The following is a 9942-nucleotide window of genomic DNA, read 5'->3' as shown; positions in this document are numbered from 1 at the left end:
AACTATATTTTTCAGGGACCTTTTAGAGGAGTCTCACAAATAATTATTATTTAGGAATGTTCTAACCATATTAAATATTTTATAAAAAAATAAAAATGTTTCTATAATTCTTGATGTCGACACAAAATTAAATTGATAAAGAGAAAATTAAGTATTTTTCAAAGACATTTTATAGCAATGTCACAAATAAGATATAATTTAGAAATGTTAGGATGCTATTTTTAAATGTTCTAGAGGAATGTCACAAATAAAATACTATTACAAACAAGATAAAAAAATCACTATTTCAGAGACGTTTTAGAAGAATGTCATAAATAAAATACTATTAAGACAAAATAAAAAAAAAGTCTCTATAATGCTTGAAACTAATATTAAATTAGCAAAAAAAAAAACCTTTTATAAAAATATCACAAATAAATAACTATTTAAGAATGTTTGAATTTAATCTCTAAATTATTTAAAGATTTTGGTAGAATATTATAAATAAATTACTATTTAAAAATATTTTTATGACGTCACTATTATTAAATATTTTATAGACCAAATAAAATTATCTCCATAACACTTGATGCCAAAATTAAATTAATAGAGGAAAAATTAATTATTTTTTAGAAACCTCTAGTTAAATGTCACAAATCAATCATATCATTAAAAAAATCTCTCAATTTTTTTTTGAAACACTCACAAAAGCATTTTCGCATCCTTAATTTTATGAAATTGTGCTTTAAACAAAAAAGGAATTATAAAAAAATAACCCTCTAGTTTTTCTAAGTGGACTTAACATGAGGAAATTACCTAAGTTAACCTGGCGGAAAAACTGTGGGTTAACTTCCATAGAAGTTAAGGGGGAAAAAAACTTCTATGGTAAGTCAACTTTTTTTAGTATGTCAAACAAATTGAGATAAAACATCTTAGTAAACATTTTAAATAATTTATATCAAAATATTAACATCAAAACAAATGGAAGGATTTAAGTGTAATGGAAATAAAATTAAGAGATTAAATAATTCAATTTTCAAAAAATACAGGTATGTAAGTGTTAATAATAAAAAATACAAATACTAAATTGTAACTTATCCCTCAAAGTGCTGTCACTTTCCAATTCATTTTCCTCCATGGAAATTTAACATACTAAAACTTTTTATACAGAGGTAACAACCGACTACCACTCCTCCCTTTTGTCCTTGAAGAGAGAACATTATTTTTGGGAAAGTAAAAAATAAATAAATAAATAAATAAAAATGTAGTTTATTGATTTTTTATTTCAGCTTCATTATATTTATTTCTAAAAATTCTTGAATGCCTAACATCAACCTCCTAGCTGTCTTTATACAGCTCAGTCTACTGTTATAGTGTGCTCCAAATATTCCCGCCAATTATAACTTCTTTAACCAACTCCAGCTATACTACTAACTACTATTACACACCTATAACTGCTTTTGTTACAAATATTCAGACATCCCAAGCTGCTTCCTGCACCCAGTCCTCTTGTATGCAACAATAGCAACCCCATGAACACATTATTGTCCCAAGAAAGAAGGACATGGAAAAGAGAATTTGAGGAATAACCAAGAAAGAAAGATAGAAGAAACACCTGCATATCCATCACCACTGACATATCAGTTCTTCAATCAGCACTGATCCATTCAACAATTTCTCTGGTATACACCAAAAAAAACAATCAGTTATTCTACAATCCCAATACCCTTAGATTCATCAAACAACTGAATGAAGAAGATTCTCATTAATCCAATTATAACTTAAATCCAAAACCTCCAAATTCCTTACTAATCCAATCGCCTCTGCTTCAAAAACTCACTGTTTAATTTGTTTACGATAAACAAAATGCACAATGCAAGCCCAACCCAATATATTGCTTTCACTAATGCCATCAAACCACATCATTCTATATTACTAATTTCCAAGTCAAATTTTTGAGTTCCATCTGAATGTTGTGAGGAACCTTCTTCCTTTGACTGCAAAATCAAACCATCCAAAACAGCATATATTAGATCCCTGTCAAAATGACCTCTGTCTTCAACAGTGAAAGCACAAGTTTTCCCATTTACTTCAACAAAGCTCTGTCCTGGTGACTTCTTAATCCTGTTACTTCTCATCATATATCTCATCCTTGCAACTCCATCCCACCTTCCTGCTGATGCATATATGTTAGCCATCTCAACATATGGAAAGGAAACATAGGGCTCCATCTCAAAGAGGCGCTGAGAAGCATATTCACCAATCTCGATGTTGTGGTGTATCTTGCAAGCACTAAGTAATCCACTCCATATGGCTGCATCAGGTTCAACAGGCATATCTTGAATAAATTTCAATGCTTCTTTTAGCTTTCCTTTACGACCAAGGAGATCTGCCATGCAGGAATAATGATCTAATCCAGGACTTATCTTATAAACTTTGGTCATCATATTGAAGCATTCCCAACCTTTCTCAAGAAAACCACCATGAGTGCATGCTTGAAGTATGGCTAGAAATGTTATGTGATTTGGCTTCATCTCCAACTCAATCATCCTATTGAAAAGGTTCAAAGCTTCTTCAAATGATCCATTCAAAGCCAAACCTGCAATCATGGTTGTCCAGGAGACAACAGTTTTACTGGGCATGGTATTAAAGACATCCCTGGAATCAGATATACTTCCACATTTTGCATACATGTCTATCAATGCATTGCAAACCACAACATTGTGCTTTAAACAGTTCATAGTGGCATAAGCATCAATCCACTTTCCGAGTCCAAGAGCACCGGTTTGGCCACAACCCGAAATCATAGAAAGTACAGTAACCAAATCAGGTGTCTCACCAGCTGCTTCCATTGCATTGAACAAATTCAAGGCCTCATCCATACCCTGTTTCTTTGCATAACCACTTATCATGGCAGTCCAAGTAACACAACTTCTTTTGCATATGCTGTCAAATAAAAATCTTGCAGAGTGAACATCTCCACACTTGGAATACATAGATATAAGAGTATTAACCACGTGAATATCTGAATCACAACCTAATCTAATTACATGGGAATGAATCTGCATACCTTGAAAAACTCTCTCTGGCAGTACACATGAAGAAAGCAAGCTAATACTCGTACTAATATCAGGCCTCAATCCATCACACAGCATCCATTTGTAAGAATTAAAAGCCTCTAAAAATTTCTCCAGATAAGCATACCCTGCAATCATAGAATTCCATGAGACTATACTCCTTAAACCTACTTCAATTCCATCAAAAACTGACTTGGCCATCTCCAAATCACTACATTTAGCATATAATGATATCCAAGTGTTAGCAACAGAAACATCATTATCTGTCCCAATTCGAATTCCAAATGAGTGAACACCCTTTGCTAATTTCAAATCCTTCACACATGATATGGCCTGACTCATTCCCTTAACTGTGATTGAATCAGGAAAATTGCCTGCATACCTCATCTCCCGAAATATATGAACAACTTTATCAAAGAAACCCAGTTGTGCGAAACCCACAAGCATCACATTCCAAGAAGCAACATCCCTTTTTGGCATTTCCACAAACAGCTTATATGCCATGTTTAGTTCATGGCATTTTACATACATATCAAGCATCGCTGTTTGTACAAACACATTTGAGTAAAATGGGGACTTTAAGATGTGGGTGTGGATGATTTGGGAATATTCAAAATTGCAAACCTTGCCACAGGCTTTGGATATGAAAGGGAAGGTCAAATTGTTGGGTTGCAGGCCATTTTGTTTCATTTGGCGGAAGAGAAAAAGGGCTTTGTGGGCATTGTTCTGACTTACAGCTTCTCGTATTTTAGAGTTCCAGAGATCAACGACCATGGAGAGATTAGGAAAAAGGTTTAGGCACAGAGGAACTGGAGATTTCATATTGAATTGGCGAAAACAGCAATTAAATCAACTAAATTGAAGCAGCTTTCGTTCTCTTCATTGCAGCATATATAAGTCTCAAGCAAAATGATCCATAAAGATACCAATGGAGGTCTGAAGTCTGAACAGATATGAAGGCATTGTCTCAAAACTAATAAGGACTTACTTCAACACCTTCAGGGGAATTCAACTAAGCAAAATAATTATCCCACGTCGAACACCTAGAGAGGAACTCCCTCAAAAGTTTTTCTTTTCTTCTAAGGTCAAGCCTCTTTGTCTGCTAGGTTCTTTGGCCTCCCCTGCCCCTTCCGGATAAGGGTGACTCGTTTTATCGGGCTTTTTGCAAAATTAGGGTAGGGGAAAATTTTATTTGTGGATTTGGGATCGGCTAAAATTAATTTATCGATTAAAATTAATTTATTAATTTGGGTTTCAAAGAGGAGCTAGGTCATGCTTGGCGCCTCTTTGAAAGGCGCCAAGCGTGGGCTGGCGCCTCTCAAAGAGGCATCAAGGTCAGGCTGACGCCTCTCAAAAAGGCGTTAAACATGGCTTGACGGCTTTAGCGCCTCTCAAAAAAGCGTCGGCCCTTTTACGCCTTTTTAAAATATATTATTAATAATATATTTAAAAATTAAATATATTATATATTATTATTTGAATATATTATAATTAAGAAATTAATATTATGGTATTTGTATATATTTAAACTAAAATTATAATAAATGTACAAACTTGTTATTATGTTTAAATAAAATTAATAATTTATAATGAAAAATAAAAGTGATTTAGTAGTAATGATGTAACTAAATATAATTTAAGAAATAAGAATGATATTAATAATGATTAAATTTAATTATACAAAAATTTACAGTAATATTCTCAATTATGTCTAACGATGACCATGTAAATGACCGCTCATGCCACAATGTCGTGGTCTCCTCTCATTAGAGCGTCTTGTGTTGTATCGACGCCCGTCAAATGATGGCTCCTGTTGAGCTTTTTCAGAATTTCCAACATCATCGTCAGCCATAGATATATTTAAATCAGGAGGTTGAGATCGAGGTCTTGAACTCTCCCCAACAACTGGATCCTGAGTTGGAAAGCCGAAATCCCTTGCATAAGGGATTGCAGAAAATAACTCAGGAAAATCCGAAGAAAACAAGCTAAGTCGGCTTGAGGGATCATCCAGTGATTGTCGAGGGAATGCCGGAAAAACAGACTCTGATGGAGTATGTGGTTGCGTAGGGGAGAAGAAGTCGAACGACGAGCTAGCCATACCTTCCCCTCTAGTCTGATCGTAATTGGGAGGAGTTGGAGTAAATGACTGAAAAGGCATAGAAGAAGGCCTCGGTGTCCATCCTGTATACTGACTCTGAAAATCGTCTCCATAAGTGGGCATTTGTGAAGATTGGCCCAATTCTGTATATGAGCCGTATGGATGGAATGCAACCGGTGATGGTATCTGCATTACACCAGGGTTTGGCATAGGCCGTGGAATCTCCGTCTCCCTTGATGGCCTGGTAGTGTGGCGACGATGTCGTGGAGGATTCCTGGAGGAGGAGGATGCATCGTCGTGTACATCATCTGGAAGCGGTTGGGAAGGTGGCGCCGGCTGTGGAGGTGGTATTTGGGAAACGCGATCGAACAAACGAAGTGCATGAAACATTGAATTGACCGCATTTTCAATCTTGTCTACTGTTGGGTGACGAACTTGACTTGCCCATAAGCGGCAGTTCTCCAGACCATCCTCCTGTAAAATGTATTTATTAAGATTTCTATCCCCAAAGTTAAGTAATGTAAATATTTATATAATTAATACATAAATCATAGTGACTCACCCATTACCACAATGCCGATTGATGCACCCCTTTGAGACACCCACCGACGTGCAATCATTCTGTACCATTCCATGTACTGTGAATGGTAATGTAATGGCTGGGTCAGAGTATTGCTGGCGACAATCTATCGGTGCCTTGATTCCTAGAGCGTAATCCAATGTTGGTTCTCGGTCATCCAGTTGAAGAAGTTAATTTTATTGAATGCATATCAGCTGTTTGACGGGGTGGTTGTGGAATGGGCTAAGAAAATCCAAACTGCCTCAGCACCCTGTCAGGTTGATGCCACTCAACAATATGAAAACAAATCAGTGGAACAACCGATCTCCATATTTGTCTACCCTGTAGACAGTAAACTGGCATACCGTCCACCACAACATCAGAGAAAACTGTGTAGATAAGATAATGTAAAAGGTTAAAATTGTATAATTTGAATTGACATGTAATTTAAAGGTATAGAATGATGACCTCTTCGGCTTCCATGCGATCAAGTTGGTACCGAAGTTGCATAAGCACATGTGTTGTAACTTTAGTAATACTTCTAGTATTACTCCACCTATACAATTTATAGTTTGGAATTAGTAACAAGATGTTGGACTTGATAGTATAGTAGTACACAATTTATAGCACATACCGACTGCCAATCAGTGTATCTGAAAGGGGATTTATCTGGGAGATGGTAGGGGCAATTGTTTTTATTTTGTCCCATGCCCAAATCTGTAAAATATGCAATGGCCCGCCAATTTGCTGCACTTGTGGTGATGTTGCCCTGCAAAGCTCTTTATAAAGCCAAGCAATCGGTGCCTTGATTCCTAGAGCGTAATCCAATGTTGGTTCTCGGTCATCCAGTTGAAGAAGTTAATTTTATTGAATGCATATCAGCTGTTTGACGGGGTGGTTGTGGAATGGGCTAAGAAAATCCAAACTGCCTCAGCACCCTGTCAGGTTGATGCCACTCAACAATATGAAAACAAATCAGTGGAACAACCGATCTCCATATTTGTCTACCCTGTAGACAGTAAACTGGCATACCGTCCACCACAACATCAGAGAAAATTGTGTAGATAAGATAATGTAAAAGGTTAAAATTGTATAATTTGAATTGACATGTAATTTAAAGGTATAGAATGATGACCTCTTCGGCTTCCATGCGATCAAGTTGGTACCGAAGTTGCATAAGCACATGTGTTGTAACTTTAGTAATACTTCTAGCATTACTCCACCTATACAATTTATAGTTTGGAATTAGTAACAAGATGTTGGACTTGATAGTATAGTAGTACACAATTTATAGCACATACCGACTGCCAATCAGTGTATCTGAAAGGGGATTTATCTGGGAGATGGTAGGGGCAATTGTTTTTATTTTGTCCCATGCCCAAATCTGTAAAATATGCAATGGCCCGCCAATTTGCTGCACTTGTGGTGATGTTGCCCTGCAAAGCTCTTTATAAAGCCAAGCAAGGCAGGCTGCATCCCAGCTATATTGACCACAGGTGTTGAAATTAGCGAGTAGTGGCAAAAACATTAGATTGACCCTATGAGCAGACCGATCAACAAATGGGGATCCACCTATTAGCCGTAAAAGGAAAGGCTGAGCATGCCTCTGAATAGTAACATCATCAGCGTACTCTGGAATTTGGTCAAAGTTATCTCTCAACCAGGTGAGTGCAACAGTATTTTCTTTCATAACTTCACGATCCGGGACTAACCCAAGCAAATCTTGACATATTAATTGCCAAGGCTATCCCATAGTCCCAGTAACAGCACTAACATCAACAGGCAATCCAGATATCAGTCCCATATCTTGAAGTGTAACAGTAGACTCTCCATGGGGTAACATAAAAGTATGTGTTTCTGGTCTCCATCTCTCAACCAAAGCCGTTATGAGGTGGTGATCTAAGTGGAAGAAGCCTAATCGAACAGCTCCGTAAAATCCACTAGCTCGGAGATAAGGAATAAGCCTATCATCAATATTATGACCGTGTAATACGGTAGAGGATCGTCGTCATGTGATTACACCAGCCTCTTGTGGCTCATCCCACACGACTTGGGACCTATGAGATGCTTGGGAATATAGCAATGAAGTATCACGTGGTCCTGGGTTGATGAATAATCTACTGTCATTTGAGCCCTCCATTCCTGCAAAGGGTTATTACAACTATCAATTCCCTAGGTCAATAATTTTAATTGGTAGACATGACGATAATATAACGGAAATAAAAGAATAATGTTTTTTTTTTAGGTAATTCTTTGTTTTGGTACACGTGATGAAAACAGAGAACGTGAGACATTACTTTTAGTTCATATGACAATGAGAGTGTAATACCCGGCGAGATGTCGGCATCGGAATTCTTACTTTCCGGCTGGTTTCCGTTGGAATCTGGAATTCGAGGATGTTGGAGGTTCTTTGAAGGGTTAGAGAAAAGTTTTCAAAATGGTTTTACGTGTTTTATGGTTTGGAATGCAAAGGATTTGGGTTTTGAAAGAGAAAAAGACCAAGGGGACAAATTGCAGGTTCGGCCGCCGAAGGATAAGTGCGGCCGCCGAACATTGCATGGTTTCGCCCGCCGAAGGAGAAGTTCAGCTGCCGAACGTTGCATGGTTTTGCATGCCGCTTAGGCCGCCGAAGGAGAGGCGGTTTGGCCACCTATAAAAGCCCCGTTGACCGGAAATGGAGTGTGTTTCACTCTCTTTTCGTGCAAGGGTAGGTTCATGCTCTCCTTGGGTTGTTTCATGGTTTTTCTTCAAATCTTTTAAGGTTTTCATGAGTTTTCTCCTTGTTTTGAAGAGTTGTGAGCTTTGAACAAGATTTTGAAGTTTGGAGACTTGTGGAGCTTGGATCTCCATATCTTCACGTTTGAGGTCGCACCAACTCTTGTTCTTCAAGAGGTAAGTGTAGATCCTTAGCTTTTATGAAGTTTTAAGTGAGTTTTATGGAGGTTTATGGGTAGAGATGCATGTTTAGGGTAAAGTGAGTATTTGGGTGATTTGTGGTCAAAGCATGCTTATGTGTGTAGATGTGTTGTTTGTTGGGGTTGGAAGTTAGTTTTGGACCCCTTTGTGCCTATACTTGAGTATATGCAGGTTGTGGAGTTGTGGTTTGCTTGTGTTGGGTGGTGGAAGGTTTGGGAGGTTTGGTTGTGCATGAAGCTGAGTTCTGAAGGAACTCAGGTTCGGCCGCCGAAGCAAGGTTCGGCCGCCGAAGCAAGCACTACAAAAAAACAGTGATTTAGCGACCAAAATTTTGGTCGCTAAAAAGACAGATTTGGTTGCTATTACGAAATAGCAACCATTTAGCGACCAAAAAAATTAGTCGGTGTTTGGCCAGTCACTAATTATTTTGTAACAATCTGAAAATTGGTCGCTAAAATAGCGACCATTCAGCGACCATTTTTTGGTCGCTAATTTGGTGTCATGGTTGAAAATTAGTCGTTAAAATTTGGTCGCTACATGGTCGTTGATTTGGTCGCTAAATGGTAGCTGATTTGGTCGCTATAAGTTGGTCTCTAAATGGTCGCTAAATGGTCGCTGTTTCGGTCGCTAATTTGGTCGCTATTTCGTTGTTATTTGATCGCCTCAAGGAAGAGTATTTAGTCGTTGTATGGAAGTAAATTGGTCGTTAATTTTTGGTCGCGAAATGGTCGCTATTTTGGTCGCTAATTTGGTCGCTATTTCGTTATTATTTGATCGCCTCAAGGAAGAATATTTAGTCGCTGAGTGGAAGTAAATTGGTCGTTAATTTTTTGTCGCGAAATGATCGCTGTTTTGGTCGCTAATTTGGTCGCTATTTCTTGAGAATTTAGTCGCTGTATGGAAGTAAATTGGTCGTTAATTTTTAGTCGCAAAATGGTCGCTGTTTTGGTTGCTAATTTGGTCGCTATTTCGTCGCAAATTAATAGTAAAATCAAATATATATTTATTATTTAATTTGCTTTTGTGGCTGATTAGTCACTAATAAATGCTTTTAAATCTGATTCATATCATTTTTCCAATAAATTCATAAACCTGCTAAATATCAATATGTACACACATTCCAATACATAAAACATCAAAGATAATATATAAACATCAACTTCATTTCATAATTCTGCAATCTAAAAATCCAAAACATTACTATAGTTCAAGACTATGAAACTTAAAATATCTCAAAATACATAATTAATCCAAATAGTATCAAATTCATATCATAAAATATATTATTAAAGTCAGTGAGAAATGATATCATG

General features: G+C 37.0%; 1 protein-coding gene across 1 annotated transcript; it reads right to left on the bottom strand.

The window, feature by feature from the left end:
- Positions 1–1232: 1232 nt before the first annotated feature.
- On the bottom strand, positions 1233–4202 carry LOC110629394 (pentatricopeptide repeat-containing protein At4g19191, mitochondrial). The gene has a single exon (XM_021776345.2). The coding sequence runs from the start codon at positions 3876–3878 to the stop codon at positions 1902–1904; it is 1977 nt and encodes a 658-aa protein (XP_021632037.1). The 5' UTR covers positions 3879–4202; the 3' UTR covers positions 1233–1901.
- Between the last annotated feature and the right edge of the window lie 5740 nt (positions 4203–9942).

The sequence above is a fragment of the Manihot esculenta genome, chromosome 13, assembly GCF_001659605.2.
Source record: "Manihot esculenta cultivar AM560-2 chromosome 13, M.esculenta_v8, whole genome shotgun sequence".
Lineage (NCBI taxonomy): Eukaryota > Viridiplantae > Streptophyta > Magnoliopsida > Malpighiales > Euphorbiaceae > Manihot > Manihot esculenta.
Note: the sequence above shows the minus strand (reverse complement) of the source record. Positions and strands in the feature narration are given on the sequence as shown.

Excerpts from the sequence above, each read along its gene's own strand:
- LOC110629394 (XM_021776345.2), bottom strand. The coding sequence starts at position 3,878 with ATGAAATCTCCAGTTCCTCTGTGCCTAAACCTTTTTCCTAATCTCTCC.